The sequence below is a fragment of the Aptenodytes forsteri genome, unplaced genomic scaffold (assembly GCF_000699145.1).
Source record: "Aptenodytes forsteri isolate BGI_AS27 unplaced genomic scaffold, ASM69914v1 Scaffold55, whole genome shotgun sequence".
NCBI lineage: Eukaryota > Metazoa > Chordata > Aves > Sphenisciformes > Spheniscidae > Aptenodytes > Aptenodytes forsteri.
This window is the reverse complement of record NW_008796063.1, coordinates 7,763,049-7,786,035: the sequence shown is the minus strand read 5'-3', so window position 1 is coordinate 7,786,035 and position 22,987 is coordinate 7,763,049. Positions and strand designations below refer to the sequence as shown.

The 22,987-nt window shown below is 37.3% G+C and overlaps 1 protein-coding gene across 1 annotated transcript in view; it reads right to left on the bottom strand.

Annotated features, from left to right (window-relative positions):
* SDK1 (sidekick cell adhesion molecule 1) overlaps positions 1 to 22,987 on the bottom strand; it is a 436,461-nt gene that overhangs the window by 214,325 nt on the left and 199,149 nt on the right. The window contains exon 5 of the mRNA XM_019473996.1: positions 7,268 to 7,401. Within this exon, the coding sequence (XP_019329541.1) occupies positions 7,268 to 7,401 (134 nt within the window). The remainder of the gene's footprint in view (positions 1 to 7,267; positions 7,402 to 22,987) is intronic.

Genomic DNA, 22,987 nt, shown 5'->3' with positions numbered 1-22,987 from the left:
ACAGAAGCTGCATTAGATGCAAAAGTGCACCATGTGTGGCAATAACTATTATCAAAAATAGTCCAGAGGAAGAAGTTGGAGACCAAGATTTCTGCTATTTATCAGAAAGAGCACCGATAGAATATTTGGATAAAGCCAAAGAACAGCTCACACTGCCACAGATGTTTCTTGGCTCATCTTTATTATTCCCGCAGTTTAGCAATCTATCATTTTAACCACAGGTTTCCCTCTATATCACTACAGTTAAAAATGAGGAAAGTTTTCCTTTAAGAAGAAGGGCACAGAATCATGGAAAAGGTCTGGCTGAAGCTTTAAAAAACAATGAAATTTGGAGTCCAAGACTGCTGATAAATCCTGAGCATCATCTGTTCTTTCTTTGTAATGCATATAAAATGATTCTACACTGCAATACAGTATTCCTTTTGCAGTAGATAATAGAGTAAACCATTGAGAATATCAGCCTCCACCAAAATTCCTAGCTCTGATAAAGCTTGAACTAACATTTGTTCCAATATATCCAAACCAAATCTTTAACGCTAACTCAATTTAGTCCTTTTTGTTATAGCTATAATTGTTACTAAAATGCATTTGACTTAACCATGCTGTTGAGATAGATAGATATATGTATGTATATATTTAAGTTGTACTCAATGTATTCTCAAAATAATAAGAAACAAAGATCCCCATTTAAAAATTTATGCCCTTTAGTATTAGAGCAGATGTGAGCTACAACTGAGGAAAAAGCATTAGGACAGACAGTATTTTGCCAGGGTATTAAAGATGGCATTTACACAGAATTTATCCTTAATGTTCGGCTTTAAATCCCAAACACTTCTACAGTCTCCTTCAAATTAACATTTTGGATAACAAAGGAACGCTAAGTGACCATCAAAGCAAAAGGCACACATTTCTCATGAAACCACACATGACATAACCACTAGGGTATCCTTCCTAGAAATTCTGCTTGACAAAGGGAAAGCAAAACCCGTGTAGAAAACGGGAAAGGAAAGAAATGTCATTCTTTCAAAGAGTGACTTAAAACCAGTGCACAGAGGGTTGAGCTGTGCTACCTTGGGCTTCCTCAGTATTTAATGATAACCTCAGGCATGTACGGTACAATCACAGCACAGAAATCCAATTTCATTTCATCCCATATTCCTTCTCCTTCCCCCACCAAAAATGAAAAAGGAAAAAAAAAAAGCATCATTGAAGCACTAATTTCACCTCAACAGTACTGATCCAGAGAGCATGAACTAAAAACAGTTTGACAAGTTTATAGACCTTGCATGAATTTCACCTCAGAATAGAAAAATCTATTCCCTGGGGGTGCCAACCCATTCCTTTTTTTGTTTTTTTCCTGCCTACACCTGAAAGCTGGAACTAGCTATGAAAGATTCATGGAGCAGTATGCTTCAAACATATCCATGAAGGATCCTCAACATCTGCTGACTTGAACAAACCTTGATGGTTAATATGAAAAACTATGTTAGTGAAATGCTCTCTTCCAGAGAGGAAAAGATCTGCTCAGAATCTTCTGAAAACTTATCTTCTTAACTAAACCTGACAGAAGGATTTCAAAAGTAATATTCTATCAAATACACTGACAGGTAATGTGGCACTTTCTTCCCCACTTTCTTTCCTAACAACATAAAGAATATTTCACTTTTACAGCCACTGAAAGTGACCTAAACATCTTGCACTATCATGAGAACCTTTCTTTACAATAGGAAAAGAAACAAAAACTTTCAGTGCAAAATCAGTACCCTGTGAGTCCGAAATAGGACTCTTCCCTTCTGTAAAATTTATGCTTTGATACATTAAATTGAAGAACAAAATAGGCACCAACCAGAAACAAACAGGTTCTATTTAGCCTCACGTCAATATCTGCCGTAACGGAATAAAATTCTTCTTGTTGCAAGCAGAAGCTGGGAGGAACAACATGACGTTGTTATTTTAAATTAATTGCCATGCAACCAAGCCAGGAGTTTAATTTTCAGTCCCCAACTTTTTTTTTTTTTTTACACTATTTTTTTTTAAGCATTGCCAGTGCTCGAGGGAAAAATTTATCTTCGTTAAATGATAATTGGCTTTATTATCTTTGACTCTTCAGAAATGCTGGCTGGCGAGGTTTTTAAAGTTTTCATCAATCTTGTTTTCTGTTTTCACAAAGCCTGCATCAGAAAAAGACGTCAGTCTGCAGAACATTCTGTATCTCCTAGCATATGAATAGGTCTTGAGGCTATCTAATTTACTAATAAATCTATTGAAGCGACATGCATCTCAATATTTCACAGCTTAACAAGAAGGTCCAGAAGCAAGACCCTGAATTGCAGTTCCAGATGATTAGCGCTGCAAAACCAATTGAAGCAGGAGCATCTAAGCTGTCAGAACAGCTTACACATACCCACCTTTTGCAAACTTGCCATTTAAATCGTTTACTGGGGGACGCTTTCTCAAATTTTTCATAAAATACTTAAACTAAACTCAGAAATAGCAGTACATATTGTTAAAAGTTTCTAAGATGGGGCCAACGGTCCTCACATGTACAGTGTTGCATTGAAGTTAATAATAGAAAAATCTCAGCAGGGCTTTTCAAACTTCTTCTAAAGTGGCACCAGAGTCTTGCCATGTCATCATGTAATAAAGTAATAAGGACACGCATTGCGTGGTGAATGGTGAATAGCTCAGCCAGCTCCTTACAGTAATAAAAAGCTAATCTTTTTCTCTTGACTTATATACTAGAAGTCCTTACAGTTTCCTTAAGAAGCCCTTAACACCCCTGCTCCCCCTTTCCCCCAAAAAACACCTTCACACATATGAGTGGCACAGCCTACAGCAAAGTACCATGTCCCAGGGTTTTTTTGTTTTTAAAGTTCCATACTATAACCATAAGAGGTTTGGTGCAGAGTTTCAGAGAAATTTAGCCGATATACAGAGTATGGCCTTCAAGGAAATAGGAGTCTAATGATGGCCTTACTTTAACGAACACTTTGATCTTTAAGCATCCTGCCAACTCTGGTAAGATCAAAACCATGTCACTTTTTCCCTCTGACAAGCCAGAGACTTTAGGAAGAGATCTGACCATCTGTGCTGCAGTGTATGTCTACCTGCGGGAGAACGGGCATGAAACAAGAAGTCTAAAGAATTAAGGATCGGTTTAAGATATTACCATCAAATCTATTGTCAAATAGATGGAAACAGGAAAGAACATTAAGGATTTCCCAATTGCTTTTTTTGAAAAGTAATATTTACATCTAAGAAGCTTGCAACAGCTCAGTGATAGATTAACTCTCACACCTCTCTGGTCAAGTTGGCAAGTTCCAGCAACGGAGTTAATACCAAAATCCTCCAAAACAGTAATAGTGAATTTTCAAGAGGGAGTTAAGTGACATATTTAAGTCATAAAGCAAACTAAGATTTCCCAATTGCTTTTTTTGAAAAGTAATATTTACATCTAAGAAGCTTGCAACAGCTCAGTGATAGATTAACTCTCACACCTCTCTGGTCAAGTTGGCAAGTTCCAGCAACGGAGTTAATACCAAAATCCTCCAAAACAGTAATAGTGAATTTTCAAGAGGGAGTTAAGTGACATATTTAAGTCAAAAAGCAAACTAAATTTTGTTACTATTTCTGTTACCAAACTCTTGACTTTCAGACTTTCCTATTTTTCTAGCCAAAATTTTGTGTTATTGACATGATAGCCAGGACATACGGTTAAAAAAAAGGCAAGATTTTCATGAGCTTAGTATACAGTTCAACTGATTTTAAGACATTTTAAGTTCAGGACTAATGTATGACATCTCATACTGATTTCAGATGTGACATTATTCCCAACATACTGCCTGTTGGACATCATTTTTATTTCACCGGAGCCTGTCACCTCAGGGATGATCTAATCCTCTTGAAATCAGTGGAAGCATGTCCACTTGAAAGAAATGACCATTGTTTTCAAGCATAGTTGAACTGGACCTTATGCTGTGAACTTAACTATTTTGGTGACCTAGACTTTCAAATTAAGACACATGGTTTTTAGAGGGCAGGCATGCGGAACACCAGTGTTTAACCAAGCTAGGGGCTCAGCTGTTAAGGAAAAATACCGCTCGATATTTGGATCTTCTCATGGGGTGACCATATCTCTTGGCAAATACATCTTTACTGCAAAGTGTATTTAAGGAATGAACTGTCACAGTAATGCGTACTGGGTACGTGTCTGAAAGCACCAAGATGTCCTAAAGATCTGTTAATTTTCATTCAACCCAGGCATTCTCATACCTACATTTTCAGTGTCTGACCAGCCTCAGAATGAAGAGAAAAGCAAACCCAAACACAGCAGAAGCAACACTGGCAAGCTAGAAGGCTTTCTTTTGAAGCTGTTTTCCAAGTTCTATGCATTATGTTTGTAATCAGGGGGTGGTGGGTGGATGTAAGACTTCATGCTGCTTGGGACTCAATGAGCTATAGGTTAGACTGACAAGAAACAAAGTGTCTTTACCTTTAATACTCAGAGCCCTACTAGAGAATTCATCGTGACTGGGGCTTTTAGACTGTATTTTTAAAAACGTGTTCAACATCCTCAAATTTTCTCATTCAACATGTATCAAATTAACTATTAATTGAAGGACAGTTTAGTATATTTTCCAGACGTTGCTCAAACTCCATTTACTTTCAGCCACAATTTAAGGTATTGACTTTAATCTCCAATATAAGGCCCTGTAACTCATCATCTGCTTAGCTCAGGGCTATACCTTTCTCCTGCTGTCAGTCTTGTATTTTGGACCAGAACAGGACAGCTTACAGCTTTCTCAGCTGTTAGGCTGATTCTGCAAATGTGCTTTTCCTACAGGCTGGAGCAAGTCTTGACACCGATATCCTTCAAGGAATAACAAGCTATGCATGTCTAACACTGTTCTCAGTGGATGCCTGCCCTGGGAATTATCTACAGGGTTTTTTTTCCTTTTTCCCCTCAATAAAAGTGGCAATATGCATGCTGAGTCATGTAGCAAGGTTGTACTCAATAATTAATACACAATCTACTCACACAGAGATTGGATATTCCACTTTACTTCTGGTTTATTTGATTTTGATTAAACTGTTTTTAAAATTTTATACATTTTCTAATGGAAAATGACAAGCGTCATCACTCTTAACATCTGATAAGATTCAGACAGTGACAATTCAATGTGGTATCTTCCATACCCGTATGTACCTTTAACAATCTGTTTCCAACCACTTGCTGGAATTCTTTATTACTCTTCCAAAATACATCCTTTTTCTGCAACCATTCTCTGCATATTGCTTCAGGATGATATTTTTGCCAGATTATTTTCTGTTACTTGACCAAAAAGGCTTATTCACTGCTATCTACTGTATCACATATGTTTCTTCCTCAGATCAATGTTCAGAATGACCATGTTAATCTTATTTTCTTTACAGACACCGTAATGCCTTACGGCCAGTGCCTTTCTTCAACACACACATAGCATTAATAATCCTGGATATCAAGATGACAATTTAAAAACCTCATTGGCTAATATTAATTTTAACAAGCAAATCCATTTTTGGCTTTCCATCTTGCCTCATTCTTCATTTCCTTTTATCCGTTTAATCCTTCCTATTTTTCACATTCCAGATAGACTTTGCATTCATGGTATCAAGTCTGTACGCATTTTGAAGTGTTTTCTTTTCCATATGCCCATATTACCTTCTGCTTTGCATAGCACTTGTTATGCATGCATGATCACAGACTATTTCTAGCATTAATTAAGATATGAAATTAAAGTGGGAAGTACATTATTGGTCACATAAGACAAACAATACAAATTTGCTTTAAAAATGAAATTACTAAAGTGTTAGCAAACCTCTTCATACTGTCAGAAATAATAATGTTTACAGTCTCCATGCCACAGTACAGCCAGAATTCACAAGTGGATTTGGAATATTATTTCCACTTCAGAAAGATACACATAAAAACCCAGAGAAGTTCATTTAGTTTATAAACATATCTGGGAGAAAACACAGGTTTCTCTCTTCTGCTGTTATACCGTACAGCTTCTGCCCTCAGTGACCCCTGGTCCCACTAACAGGGCTTCCATTGTTTGTGTAAGAACAGCTTTGCTTGAAATCTGATTAGGAACTTTAACAGAAAAATTCTGTTTTCCAAAAAATTAAATGTTTCACAGGAACATAATGTTTTCTGATGAACTTCTGACAAATATAAGCATATTTCCAAAAGCAGTTTGCCAGATTTCCTGCCCAGAAACCCAGACTCCCAAGTTTTGCTATTGTAAGGCAATGAGCCATAGGGATGGTCTCAAATCTAATGGTATCCAAGATCAAGAGGTCTTGGGCATCTCATCATGCCGACTGATCTAGAGCTTAGAGTCTTGCATCTTCTAGAAGCCCAAACCATAAGAGTAGCCTGTCAGTAAAGCTGCCAGTGTCATCAACAATTTACCCAGTCATCTCTTCCTTGTCTCTACAATCAAAAATAGAAACCTGCACATTCACTCAGACTAACATACTCCCTATCTTGCTGCTACATTAAAAATACCTTTACGAAATGCGCTCAGAAAAGGAGTCAAACCATTCTACATGTTTAGAATATTAATTTTTCATACAAACACATTTACTAGATGTTTTACAAGAGTTTACATGTGCATGTTCTTGCTCAACATGCACATTAGTATATTTAGTGTGCGGTCATCTTTCTGACCCTGTGGCTCTGCTGCTTTTCCCTCCCCTTTGCTATAAAATCTACTCATGGAATGCCTCTGTAATGGTAGGTGTTAATACAATTTGCGCAATGTAAAATAATAAGTAATAACAACGAAATGCATGTTCCCTGGGACTCCGTGATAACTCCAGGTAAAAATAATGGTATAGACTGGGAATAGACTCATTAATAAAATTGCACACAGAAGAGTGACTTCTTTACTTACGCACAATGGAAAACAATACATTATAAACCTCTGCATTAAAAAGAAATTATGATCACAACAAACAGCGAGGGATATCATCATGTACCTGCCTTGCACAAAATAAACCATCAGACAAAAGGCTTTGAGGGTGATTTGTCGAGGGCATATACTCTCTTAGGTCCCTGTTATTGCACAAGGAGTTCAATGTGCTCCAAACCAAGCAGGAAAGGTTGACCTCCTTTAGAGATCCAATCCTTTGTTAGCAAGGCTCTTTTGATTAAGGCAGACTTTTGTGAATACTGTCTGCAACCTCAGTACGACAGCATATTATCCAGAATTTGGATACTCACTTGCTACGCTGAGATGAATAAACGGACTTGTCTTGTTCTCCCCATTCTTTTCATTGACAGCCTGGACATAGTAGCCTCCTGCATCGGTCACTGATGTTGCAAGGATGACCAGCTGATTCTCCAGTGTGATGGCTCTATTTAGGAAAGAGAAAGATCGCATTGAAAGCGGAGGAATGGTATCCACTAGGCAAAAACTCTGCAACACTTCAGACTTGACAGACTGATATGGTATTCATTGGTCATCTAAATCAAGATGTTGGGGAATCAAAGCCAGCCTGATTTCAAACACATTCACAAGTAATACTGAAGATCTTTGATGCCTCTAGGCCTTTTCTCTGTTTAGATCACAGAAGATGTTTATGGTGACACACAGAAAGCTACAACATATGAAACTAGAACCGTTTAAATGGCAATAAGAAGTTACACAAGAAACAGCAAATGACAACAGAGACCAGTAGCCTGCAAACTGCATTGTTATGGGTTGACGACAGTTCTGGCAAACATCAGTATGCTGCAAAGTCAGTTTTACTGAAAGCCTTCTCAACAAGTGAAAGCTAGCCTATTAAAGACTGACACTCAGGGAATCACCTAGTTTAGTGAAAAAAAAAAAAAGTAAAAATCAAAGCCAGCAGAACCTCAGAAGGTAAGCTTTCTGTATTTATGGCATCACTAATTATCGCAACATCACAGATAAGAACACCAGCAAGTTAGAGCCTAGTTGATATACACAGATGATCTGTGTGTAGATAGGGAGGGAAGAGTTTTCATCTAATCTAAAGCAAGTAGGAAAGCACAACCCTGTAGTTAGCACTGGTGTAGGCCTGAAGGAGTCCATAAACGTCATTGTATAACACAAGTCTACCCTTGCTTAGGGCTGCTACATAACAAGTGTCTCTATAAACTCCCTCGTAGGCAGCATTACCCATTTGCACTCCAATAGGGTTGGTTACTTTGCATTTTACATGTATTAGATGGTCTTTTCTTGACTATACAAGATAAAGGTTTAATCTAGAGACAACATGTAAAAATTTAAGGGCTTAACTGAATAGGACAGAGGAAGCTCAAAAAACAGATAAGAATAAAAGAACATGTAAAGTTCCAGAGAAAGCCTGCGGAGCAAAGAGCTGACACTAATGCAGACTGGGACAGGCACAAACTTGGAAATCTGAATGCAAGACTTGGAGCAAGAAACTCCTACCTTCACTTATATTACTTGATGCAAAGCCCCATTGAGTTCAGCTGTGCTATTAGTCATATCCTTGAGCATGAGGTTGAAACAACATATAAAATTATTATACTAGATGAAACAAGTTCATACATCAATAGGGCCTCAAAAAGAGCCAGTGCTAAGTCAAATTATTCGTACACTAATCAATCAGTAATGAACACTCCTGCATTTCTTTCTCCTGTTTTGGCACGGTGTGGTTAACATTAATAATTCACAACTATTTTGCTTTCGAAGAACCTTCACTTATATTACTTGATGCAAAGCCCCATTGAGTTCAGCTGTGCTATTAGTCATATCCTTGAGCATGAGGTTGAAACAACATATAATTATATTATACTAGATGAAACAAGTTCATACATCAATAGGGCCAAAAAGAGCCCCAGTGCTAAGTCAAATTATTCGTACACTAATCAATCAGTAATGAACACTCCTGCATTTCTTTCTCCTGTTTTGGCACGGTGTGGTTAACATTAATAATTCACAACTATTTTGCTTTCGAAGAAGCATTTCCCCTATTTAAAGCAATAGGGGAAATCACACATACCTACTGTAGCATACTAGTTTATATGTAGGAGGGGGTGTAGAAAATTACAGTGAGAACATAGCAGTGTTCAAAGGCTGTGTGTATTTTATTCATATCACTTCAATTTTCTAACGTGGATACAAAGAACACTGAACTTCTATAAAGCTATCAGTAGATACCAATAAATAAATCTCCTGAAAAATATATAAGGTTATATTTTCAGCTCTGAAATCAGTCATCAGACATCAGCTAAAGATCCTGTTTACATTACCTTTATTGACAGTTTTTATAATAAAAACTGCTAAAAAAATCACAGTATGATTTTTTGCTTTATTCAATGAACCTGTACTAGCTTAATTGACTTAGAAAATTAATCAAAGAAACTGTGATAGATTTACAGAGCGGGGATATAAAATGCAATTAATAGGACATTTGATAAAGCAAATAAAGATAAAATTCCAATGGAGTGCTAATAATTGAATATTAAAACAGTGACATTTACATTCATTTCTACTTTAGTTCTAAAGAAAGCAGCATTAGAAAGACTGTTCAAAAACACCAAAACGTATTTCAGACTGCTTCGATGCCAGCTGCGACTGTAACCAAAGTTTTAAAGGTGATCCCTGAATACTGGTGAGATGCACACTGCTACTATCTGTATTAAACTGGCTGGAAATTCTGACAATTAGACCATTATACTAATCAAGAGCAAAGGGAATTAAGATGTAATTATTAAGAAAATTGTTCAAAATGAAGATTTTTTAAAAAAAATTATAATACACAAATATTTATTGTGAGCAAAATGTAACATCTGTGAGTGAAATGTAAGTAAATTTTAAAGATTAAATGAACATAAATATATTTGAATCTAAAAAGATCAGTGCAGAAGGGTTAAACATTATAAATTCCATGTTCAGAATAGTGTGAAGAGTTTAATGTTAATTTGTACAGAAAAAAAGAATCAGAAGATGAAGAAACTACTGAAGACAACTCTTTGTTGTCATCAGTTACATAACCAAATTAATTTTAAATTAGAAACCCCAAAATGAATTATAGATATCTTAATAATTCTGTGAAAAATGGAACGTTTCAATTTTATTAACTAAAGACAGGTATAGAACAAGACACAAGGCTTCACAGGCTGCAGACTCTGGGAGTTTTATTTAGATCAAGTATGAGCCCTGTGCATCAGGGAAAAAAAAAAAAAAAATTAGTCACGTTTTAAGGACTCGTTAATTCCAATGTTTCTAAACCATCTGAAGATTCATGCCCCAGCCCGTACCAGGCTTGCAGCCGCTTTTTGCACAACAGCTGCACAGAGCACCCTAAAATTGGCTTAACATGTTTTCCTGGGTTTATTGTTTGTTTTCATTGTCTGATATAACTTTTAAATTATGACAGCACCACACTTATGTTCCAAGGAAAATCTGATTCCCGGCTGCTCAGTTTACCAGCATATTTGAGGAAGACAACTGCAGCAGATGGAGTGGACCCATCAGTAATTCATACCCAGCACAGAATTAATGAAAAATATAAATATTGGTTTTTTAAAGCAATATTGAACTTAACTCAATCTAACATTTTCAAGGCAGGAGCAACCAGGAAGTAAACTAAGCAGACTGATCCTTTGGGATTTCTTAAGCATAGGGAAAGGAGCATTTTAAATCATATGTTTTAATAGAAGAATTTTTAAAATTTCTCTGGAGCTCAGTGGAAGCCTGTAGGGAACAGCAGCCAATAAACAAACAGCAACGTAGATCTCTGCGAGTGGTAGGCAGTTATAATGGTGGATTCAGTATTATGAGGGCTTGCAGCCGCTTTTTGCACAACAGCTGCACAGAGCACCCTAAAATTGGCTTAACATGTTTCCTGGGTTTATTGTTTGTTTTCATTGTCTGATATAACTTTTAAATTATGACAGCACCAACTTATGTTCCAAGGAAAATCTGATTCCCGGCTGCTCAGTTTACCAGCATATTTGAGGAAGACAACTGCAGCAGATGGAGTGGACCCATCAGTAATTCATACCCAGCACAGAATTAATGAAAAATATAAATATTGGTTTTTTAAAGCAATATTGAACTTAACTCAATCTAACATTTTCAAGGCAGGAGCAACCAGGAAGTAAACTAAGCAGACTGATCCTTTGGGATTTCTTAAGCATAGGGAAAGGAGCATTTTAAATCATATGTTTTAATAGAAGAATTTTTAAAATTTCTCTGGAGCTCAGTGGAAGCCTGTAGGGAACAGCAGCCAATAAACAAACAGCAACGTAGATCTCTGCGAGTGGTAGGCAGTTATAATGGTGGATTCAGTATTATGATGCCCTACAAGCATTTCAGCGATACCTTTACCACAGAAGCAGCCAGAGACTAGAACAGATTGATCTGAAAGCAAAGGTGAGTCGGGCCATTGAAACTACAAGCTGTGTATGACGTGCTGCCTAACCAAGACTATGGTCTGACAGGATGGGAAAAGGCAGCAATGATGGAGACAAGTCATTTTATACACCCAGTTCTTCTAAGTATCTGAACATGTAAACAGGCACCTAATGAGGTTTTCATCACTTCCATTTATCACAGCCAGAATTTAGCACTTAGATACACTCTGGGACTTTTAATTGCAGCCTTCCTAATTGTCCAAATTCTTAAAAAATAAATCTGGTGCAAAAAATCTCTAAGTTTGATCTAAAGCTTATGGTAATTATTCTGTTAACATCAGTGGAACGTGAATCAGGCCATTAGAAGTAAAGAGAATTTTCCAAAGGGGATACCATTATTAAGGCATTTAAGACAAAGTTTTTGGAGTTAAATAAATTTTTCCTGCACTGAAAATTGCATCATTTCTTAAAATGCCACAAATGAATTCATCAGTATCTTAAATAGCTCGATTTCCATTAATAATGTTTTTTATGTGAAAATACCAAAATTGACTCTACAAGTGGATAACGCCCAAAAGTTAGATATTTATTAGGTTATTAGTCTACCAGATTACACAATAAATAGATAATACTAGGTTATAAAAACATCATAAAATGAAAATCAAGGTAACCTGATTAAGCTTTCTCTTAGAAGGCTGCCATCTGCTCATGAACAAGCATGCAATGTTTTAGTACCTAGGCCTTCATAAAGCCTCTTTTCCAATATTAACTCTAGCTAATACGAATATCAGTCCCTCTTTGTAAGATATTTTTTAATAGAAAACCTCTGTTCCCCTTTTAAAAACTTTTGTCCAAATTACACAGCAAGCACCGATCTTTCTCCATGAGCCAGCCACCACACAGTAACAGGGATGTTAATAGAAAAGAGAGACATTATGGAGTAATAACAACATAGTTACTGAAAGACTTCCCCCCCGTAGATTTCCCCTTTTGGAAAAAACATACAGACACATTGCAGTTAAAAACAGTTGTTCAAGTGAAATCCTGACTTGGAGTAGTGTACGCATGGCTTAACAGAGTGAGCATTTCACTACCCATGTCTCTTCCAATTCTGATGGGGAATTATTAATCAAAATTATTTAAATACATGTCTTCCACAAACAGTCCATGTTTTTCAGAACTCAATCACAGAGCAAAATATTAGCGTATGTGCTACAGAGCAACATGTCCATAGCAACAAAGCACTATGTTTGCCAGTTTCACAAAATATTATTCAGGTTCCAGGTATACTGTTACTGCAAATCAACCATCTATTAATAAAAATTTTATACTTACACAGCCACTGAATATTAAGTACAACTACACAAATTAATGCATTGATTTTACAATCAATGCTAGTTTATACTATCGCTTCTCTAGCTATGGCATGGCACACGTGCTTCTGGGAAGCAACTGGGATTTCTAGTCATGAAAGTGTCCCCAGGTTACACAGGAATAACCAAGACAGCCCTAATTGCCAGGCAGAGGTTGAATACTCTCGTGAAATGAAGGAAGGCTAGCTATTGACGGGTTCAGCAGATATATTTCCAGGAGGAAATGAGAGAAGTGGCAGAATTTCCATGTTTTAAGCTTGGCTTCCCTATTCTCTAGCACTAGTTTTGGAGCTTGCAAGGTCTTGGTTTAGTAAGGCTATAGACATTATTCCCCACATTTGTTCACGAACACATTAGACAAAACCTGTTTCGTGTAAAGCAAGTGTAAGGCTAGAACAAAAGTGGATGGAAAACCGTACTTGACAAATCAGTGATCTACTACCTGACTGGAAAGTTATATCAGGTAAAAACGCACAGGGTCTGTCTTTGGCCTGGCATTATTTAATATTTTCATTGGTGTTTGTTGACTGAATCTAGATTTCACTTACTAAATCTGCAGATAAAGTCCCAAAGACTCTGGAAGGCAGAATTAGAATTCCAAAGACCTGTTCAAGCCTCTCCACAAGACTGAGGTTTGCAGTTCAATGAAGAAATTCAAAACACTATTTGAGAAGGAGTAACTGACTGCAAAACAGACAAACCTCACACGAGGGTGTGCAAATAGCAGTATCATTGGAAAATTTAAGAAATAACCCTGTTTCTCACCCAGTGTAGCCTCCACTCAGTTCTGGCTATCAGATTTAAACATGTGGGCTAGTCAAGAAGAATCAAAACCACCCCAAAACCACACCAGAACCATCCACTCCCCTCCCCGCAACCATCCAACCCCAAAGAATAATCCAGAAAGCGTGACATGCAGGAGGACACTCAAAAAACAAGAGCTGTCACAAGTGTCTTCATATATGTATAGGACTGTTACAAAAAAGTATCTCAGATTTAAGCAGAATCATCAAATATTGAGTCTTGTTATAAAATTCTTAGCAGTTCACCCTCGGAAAAGCTTATTTGGAGATAGAGGCTCCCAGAACGGATGCTCAGATGAGTTATCCCAAATATATATTTAAAATCATGCTCATATCAAGCAATTACTGGTCTAGAGATTACAAAAACCCACAAAACAAAACCCAAGATAATCACTACATAACTGGTCATGAAAGAGATGTTTGCAGTGAGAGACAATGCTACAATCCAGAAGCAAGCAATTACAGTAAAAAACTAAGGAATAATATTCATAAGTGCACTACTTGTGTTAAAATGTTTTTCTCCCCCCAGGTTTTCAGCAGCTTCAATTCTTGTTTAATGCAACTTAATTATCACACAACTCTACTCCTTTGTTTTGGTTGGGTTTTTTTAATTATTATTATTACATTTTAAACAACAAGACTTAGTACAGCTGATATAAGTACCTACGTGTTCTTACATCACAGCTCTTGGGTGTTCTCCTACTGAACCACACCACTGCAACAGCAGTTCTCAAACTAGAAGAAAAATCCAGACTTTCAAGACAAAATGTACATCTCAGTCAACAACAGAAACCAAAGACTTGGAATAAGAAACGTCAATTTTCCTCTAGTCTCCTCTTCTTATAAAACTCTCACTGCATTCAAGATGTTTGTAAACAGAGTATCTATTTTCTTCTCTCTCCAGTTTATCGTATAATCAACACATTGAACTCCACTCGTGACATCACTATCTGTTGCTATGGTCATAGTTAGCAACCACTGGAAAGGAGGATAGCGGAAATTTTTTAATATAAATGGGTTATTTAAACAAAACATTGCAGTTAAAAAGTATCATAAGTTGTTAATCTACACAGCTGGCTGACTTCACTGACAGCAAGCACGAAGACTATTTGTAATCATTTGGGATTTTATGGTTCAATTTTCAGATACAGACAGACATGAATATTACTCCACTTTATGATATTTCTCCTGAATTGCAGGTGCTGTGGGTTTTTTTAAACACTGATTTTTTTTTCCTCCCTTCACCATGAAAGGAAAACTTCTGTTATTAAATTATATCTTCGCTCCTGATAAAACATGTCAGTATAATGGTATGTGGTATAGTGGTTTGTAGTCAAGTATTAAAGAGATTCCTGTGGAATATTATATCTTCATACCATTATTTCACTGAGATCCATATACTACAGAATAAAAACAAATGTAAGGCATGACTGTGAACTGCACTAACTATAAAACAAATTAGCAGCGGCACAGCCCTGTCACAGGGCAATGCGCTGAAGAGATAATTGATTATATGACAACAACAAAGAAAACTTCAACCTCTTAACAACACGTTTAACAGAAATATTTAGACATGTCACAACTGTGCCTACTTAGGTGCTCCCAGCCTTTGTTTATTCATGTTCCTGAATCTGCCTCAGCACCATCTCTGCCATTTTATTCCTGATTCCACACATACCTCATTCGAAACCATCTCCATTTTCACATAGGTATAGTGAGAATAAGACCTGGCACAGCTGTTGCTGTATAAACATACCTAGTCTCAGGGACTCAAAAATCTGTATCACAGCAACTGAAGTATCCACACAGTTTGGAAATAAAATCTGAAATCTCGGATGGGTCAATGCAAATCTCTAATACATTTGGTCAGTTTTCTCAGTTGAAACAAGTCCTTCTTCAGCAGCTAAATACATGCACATGAGTACATGCACATAAGTATATTTAAAACTGATATATTAAGTGCACAGAGCATTGACAGAAATCATCTGGCTATAATCACAATACCTAATGGCAGCTGCATATCACCGAAGATGAAACAGCCACACACATTGTGGAAGACGTCAAGAGGATGGCACCTTCAATGACTGTTTATTATCACATGAGCCAAAGGCGTTCTTTTTCTCCTAGTGCCAGAAAAGTACATATCCCTCTTACAAACACTACAACCAAACTTACCACGCTAGCCCTGTAAGTGACAACAGTACCAAACTAGCCCCTCGACTCCTTTAGGTGACCCAAAATACAAGTATGTTGAAATAAACGGGAGAGTTTCAGGGGATAGGAAAATTTGTACAGCCATAACTTATTACAGACTTGTTTTGAGGGGTAGTAGGGAATGTTATGCTCCAGAACTAACAGTCTAGTAGTCCATTAGTTTTTAGATGCGTTACTTCTCCTTTTAATAGTACCAAATCTTTAAATAAAGAGCATGGATATGGTAAAAAAGTAGCAAGTGACCCAAGCATCAACCTCTGCGGCTGCCAAAGAACAGTGGTACTGGGTAGCAACACAGCAATTTATTTAGACAAGTTTTACTATGAAAGATAATTAAAGATTTAGTGGCCTGGATCAATACAACTGCTAGTGCTATCTAGGTACAGTACTGCAGTTAGCTGAGACTAGCATTTGTGTTACTGCTGTAAATTCATTGTGCTGTGTTATTATACAGTATCTTAGGTTTGCTATCTACATCAAAATAGGGATTTTGTGTAGTTATTTCTACTCACACACCATTAAGACATATACTATTGCACGAATTGAGCACAGGCCCGGGAGCCAAGTATATCCAGGTTTTACCAGTGATATGTAGCCTTGGGTGAGTTATTTAGCCTTTTGGTCTGTATGTTTTTCCAAGAGAGAAAAAGGATAATACACATACGTATTTCTTTTTATGCTGAAAAATTTATCTAGAGGCTTAAATAGTTAATACCTCTAGCACTCAAAAGATGTAGAGGGTTATGTAAGTGCTAAATCTTAATACTCTTTATTTTCCCCCCTTGCATTTCAGTTTGACTATCAGGCATTTTGTTACAACTTTCGGCAAAACAACTTCTTGCTTTCTGTTTTTCAACTGCTTTAACATCTCCTGAGTTATACACACCAGGCAGGTGAGCATTGCTGTCCAAATGCCAGTCTTTTAGTAACTCATCGTATGGCACTACTTCTTTCAGCAGAATCCCCTCATACTGAGTACAGATGCATTTAGCAACAAACACATCTACCACAGACTCTGTAAAATCCTGGTTATTACTGAAAATAATACAGCGGAAGAAATTTCAAGTCAGTCAATCACAGACTTTTTTAATGCCATTAATGCAAACATTTCAAAGCACTTCAAGTTAGTGACAATAAAACATAAAGAAAACACTGGTTAAAAAAAACAAATAAGCAGAACTTCAGCAGAAATTTAAAAGAAAGCAGTGACTCCCTATTTCTATCATAAATAGGCCATGCAATGACATAAAAGCAAAGCCAGGCTGGATACATGCAACTATATGTTGAACATACGTATGAAGCCAAACGCTGGAAACTTTGGAATAAAAAGAAAACTGCATAACATCACAGCAGCATTTTGTGTTATGGTTTCTACCCAAACATGATTTTCTGTCAATACTGTGTGAAACAGAGCACAGTAAACAACTTGAAAAATATTACTCTATCAATAGCATTTTATCTGTTCTGTTAGGTATACATTACTAGTCAAAAATAATACAAGCTGAAAATTTTTTAAAAAGAAAAGGAGAAATTCCTCTTTCCTATAAGTGAGGCAAATATACACAAAGCTGTTTTGTAGCAAAGCCACAGAATTCCAAAAGGTGGGAAGTGAAGTTATGAGAGGATTTATGTAAAAGATTGAGAAGATAAATGCAATTATATCTAAACCTAATCATTTGATCATCCCTTTCCCAGGAAAAGTGATACTACATATATTAAAATGTATGAAACCTAATGTGAACATTAGCGTCTTTTAAAACGTCTCCTGGAAGATAGCCTTTAGACATTCAGAAGTATATTTCCCTTTTGGGATCCATCTGTATGTTGTATTTGAAACCTGGTTGCAGCCCTTGACTCCAAAATTCATAAAGAACACTTCAGTGGCCAACTAAAATGTAAATAACGCATGACTAAAGGAGCAACAGACCATATAGATTTTTTTTGCTTTCAATTGGATGGTGTTGCCAAAACCAGGAAGATAGGTTACCTATCAACTCTATTTATTTTTAAATTACTCAAAATCAATACACAGATGCGTTTGTATGACTTACTGCTTATTTGACTTCTGAGGCTAATGACACAAATTTCCTTGCGGTGCAGCAGGGACATATATTCAGGACTCCTGGCTGTAAAGCTTAAGGAAGTCAGAAGGCCAAAGCTTGTATAGTAAATCTTGCCAGTCCTCTGGTAGAATGACAGCAACTTCTACTTTAGAAATAGTCCCAGAGGTAACATAGAAGGCAAAGAACTTCAACTCCCTTCCTTCCAATACTGAAGCTATAAGCACCACACATTCCCTCTAATGAAGAGCAATAGAGAGCGTGCATCTGAGAGACTGCCTTGTTTACATTTGCTGGATGAACCATAAACACTATGCCTATTGAGCAGCCAAATGAAACCCTGAAGTGTCAGTAGATGCAGTTTGGTTTCTTTGATTTTATGGCTACAATATGCTTTGCAGAGCATTTTTATTTTCAGTGCTGAAGAAACACTCAGCTATGAGTTACATGGCAAAAGAACTCACAAATCCTGGAAAACATGCATGCGTATTACCAGCCTAGCTTATATTCCCAGGGTTGTGAACAGTATGCTCAACACCTTGCCGATGCAAGTAATTCTACATAATAGTTAGACCAGAACAGAAAACCTCTGATGCCCCCAAAGTCTTTGCTGCAATCTGTCTTCACATATTTATCTCCTTACTCGCAGACATTTCTGCTGCAGAGGTTTTAGGGATTTGCTCCTGCAACGCAGCAAAATGCTGCTCCCTGCCATTCCCCTCATCTGGAGAAGAGGTGCTATTACTGAGTTAATGGACAGTAGACACAACAGTTCCATCACCTTCAGTTACTGACTCTTTTTATCCACTTCGCCCTGTAATGAGGATCTCTACTTGCTCACATTTATGCAACGGCAGCATCAGCTATCCCTTAATCCTGCAACACATTAAAATGGAAAGATAGATGCAGGAAAACATTAAAATGCCCTTATCACTTGGCTGCAGGGACATAAACTTAAAATAGGAGATTGTTTTTCTGTTGAAAACAAGCAAATAAATACATTTACTGAATTTTCTTCTTAAATAATCCTTATGAGTGTTGAAAGGATGCTTTGATTATTACTGTAAAGATAAACAATGAAACATTCCATTATATCTCACCTAGGTTAGATAGAAACAAATTCAATTCTTTCCCGTACATGTTTTTCCCAGGTGCATTAACACACTTCTTTACATTCAAGAACCAACTTTTATTACAAGCTGAGTATGTAGGGAATGGGGAGATAGGGAAAGAAAACAGAATGAACAGAATGCTAATGAGAAAGAAAAATACAACCCCGACAGTCAATCCCTTTAATTAAATGGACGTCTACATTTTTAACTTCCAAGTTCTTAATCCTGTCGTTAGTGAACTCTGAAGATGGAAAACAGAAACAATGCTCAAATAAACCCTCCAGGCTACTTTGCTAAAGGAAATGTGAAAATTAACCTCTTATCTCCTAAGATGAAAATATGGTATAAAAGAATGACAAAAAAGGGTCGTATGAGAGCCAGAGCAACGGGGCCAATGATAGCGATGTACAAACTTCAGAATGAAATCTTGAAAACAGAGCTAATGAACAGGAGATATAGAACAAGACAGTTATGCAGGGCGGTTAGGTAGACTTCTTGTTTTCTTCCCTATATTCTCTACCCAAAACCTAATAGCTAACACATGTATTTGGTTATCCTGCAGCCCTTCCTGAATCAAGTAATACAATCAGAAAAATTACCATCTGCAACAAGTCTCGTTAACTTATTAATAATAATGGAACAGAAAGAGTTTCTTGCATGTTTGTAGTACTTAGTAAGATAAATCCTCATTTGTTGATAATAATCTTTACACAAAGGACAGAAATAAGTTCACATAGTAGCCTTGTTTTGAGGCAGCAAAAGCATATTGTGCAAGGGCTTAATATTTAACCCAGAACAGAAGCTAAACACATACCCAGGGATTGTAACTCTTCTTAAAGCTAAAACAATTACGCAGGAATGCAGGCTCACAGTTACTCAATATGTATGTCTACACTTCAGCTCAATACACTCTGCAAAGTTAGAGAGACCACTGGGAAAGAGAAAGCGACGGCATGGCTCATTTCTAATTGAGTACCTGTGTATGAGAATGAGCAGAAGAGAGGGCACGCATCCACACTAAAACACACAGATACGCATCTCGGGAGATGTGTCAGAGCTGCTTCTTGATTGATCCCTCTGCCAACTGAAGTACTGAAGTTCCTCCTTCAAAAACTCAGGCTGTTGAATGGGCTGAAGTAGATACTTTAAATTTGATCCCCAGTGCCTCAAATGAGCTAGTAGCGCCTACACCAAAGTAGGGATTATTATAATCACAGAATCAAATTTTAAGACCTAATGATACTGCTCTACAGATAACTTCAGCGTTCTCAGTTTAGATGACTTCACCTAAAAGGTCATGAATGCAACTCGTACCTTTTCCTCCCTCTTTCTTTACTCTTCACTACAGAGTGGCAACTGAAAAGGAATATTTGAGAATGCGAGTTACCTTGCAAGAGCAGAAGCAGCACCAACACCACTAACACCATCTCACTGGTTTTCCTCCTAAAGCAGCAGAGGGACTGTCAGTTTAAAGAAACTCTTCACTCCAACAGCACTGGAAACAGAAAGGAAAAACTCTCCACCAAAATCAAACCCTTCAGTAATGGAATTTTTTTCTAAATTCTCATCGCCGCTCAGAAGCAAAATCTCTGATGCCTCAAGGATGTATCAAAATAATATTTGTTGGTAATCTCTATGGCAAGAACAGCATTAATATAAAGCATTTTCCTAAGAAACACAATTCTCTCTTTCCCATATAAAGCAGCTGGAGGTTTACTAGAGTTGCTGAGCCACCTGAAACCCTACTCTTCCACCCCATCATCATTTTCTGCTATACATGCGTCCAGCCCGTAACACAGTGGTGACTCTGTAAATGTGCAGCCCATGCTGCTCAGTCTGTTACATGTCCCAACCCCAAGACAAACTGCCAGTGAACCCACTTATGGGAGCCTGCAGCAATACATAAAGGATAATGTTAAGATGACCTATGAAAATGAATGAGCAAACCCCAGAGCTCTGAATTTCAATGCTTTATTGCTTTAAACCATATTTCATCCACTTAATGTAGATTTAAAACAGGTCCCTGGGACTGCTTTCAACCAAGAATGTACTTTAAGAAAAAAAAGGACATAAAACATTTGCTGAAACACAATTGTAATTCTACATGTCTAACATTTCCACATTTGCATTACTTTCTGCAAACACTTACTTGTAGTACCAGCAACTACAAAATTATGCATGTTTGTTGTTCAACTGAAATTACCTGACAGGGTAAAATGGTGCAGAGGCCAACCGGTCAGCATTAAAACAACAGCTGCTCTATTGCACTATGCTGCAGAAGTACAAATACAGTCTGCATTGCAAAGCAGCACCTGACACGAGGAAGACAAACATGCCACTTTGAGTAGCAGAACTAACAAGGCCTTTTCTCTCACAAGTTGCATCTTATGTCCCTAAGTCCTCCCACCATCACCACCAAAAAATAATAATCGACCAGAACCCTTACCTTCTTTAACATCTGACATTACAGCCCCACCACCTTCTTTGCTACCTCCAGCTATAAAAAGCCCTGGAAGACTTTCCACTCTACCTTCAATCCTCTCTCCAAGCAGCCCTCCTTTTCCAGCAGTCAGCCCCAACCCTCTGAGCTTTTGCTTCCTCCACCTCCTCTGACTGGGTGGCTGAGCAAGTGGTAGCACCTGCATCTCATCTGGTGATAAGGGCAGGCTGCTGGACTGAACTCAGCTCAGCTGAGCCCAGCTGGCAGCAGGCTGTCTAGCAGTAGGGTATCGCTTTGGGGCTTTTTCCTCTAACCCAGCATCCGATTCCACAAAGATTGTCGGAACTTCTATTTGTACCCTCTGCTCAGTGGGGTTAATTTTGTCCCACAGAGTCAAAAAGATTTTGCAGGAACAAACCAGAGGCAGGTGTGGACAAACAGAACCAACAATACTACATAAGCTTCAGTCTTTCAGGAGGTCCACACCATGCCAGATCCCATTTGTTTCTTGGTGGCTGTACTACTGTGCACAGCCTTGCATTGAGTCCTCTGGATAATAATCTGTCTTTGCATGACAAAGTCCAGCGCTCCCATCATCTCAGAACAGAAAGATCCAGAACTGAAATCCATGCTTACATGACTTTTTTAATGTCGGATACAGGTCCACATAAACTTCTGATCCCAGGATATATAGTCTATATATATTGAATATACCTCTCTATCTAGTCTATATCTATAGAATAGATATATAGAAAGATATCTATATCTACAGAATATATCTATATATAATCCACATCTATAATAAGAAATGTGTAATATATTCTGTATCTACAAGACAAGTTTTTGTTTGGAGGTTTGAGTTATGGAATCTAAGCTACTGTTAATTCAAAAAGACACCACTGAAATTATATTTTACTCTAGCCTTTTTATTTGTGTCCTCACACTGACTGTGTTTCATTCTTTAAATAGTCAGTTGCTTCAGGAGCTCAAGGGAGAAGAAAAACGTGTTACTGTTGAGGATATGCCTGCTCGCCTATTTAAGCTTTAAGCTTTGCTTCCAACAGCCAAATAAGTAGCAGGAAAGTGGAAGGTTAAAAACTTTGCATTTCATCTCTGCCAAAACAGTAAAAGAAAAATGAGATTGCTGAATAGCTGACAATGACTGCAGAATCAACACAGCAGTGATCTGCCTATAAGCTGCAAAGGGCAAAACCAAGGCATCTGCTTAAAAGCTTATACCAACTGTGGGATAAAAAGAGTAAGGAAGCCACAATAAAACATAATTATTACAGAAGCTATAATTATGGCATTATTCTTTGGCGTATTCAATGTTGTGCACATTAAACATTGTACACTGTGAATATTTAATGATTATATGCTTACTCAGAACCCTTAATGTCCTTAAAATACAGGTATTTTTCATGTATTAAGAAGAAATTACACATAATTTTTGTCCTAAGGATCTGCAGTTGAAATAGATGGACAACATTCTGTGAGTCTTCTGCAAATTTAAATCTCAAAGCTTTGGAAACTGTGTATGTTTACAGCCACTGCACGTCAATTTTCAGTACCTTTTGCAACAATAAT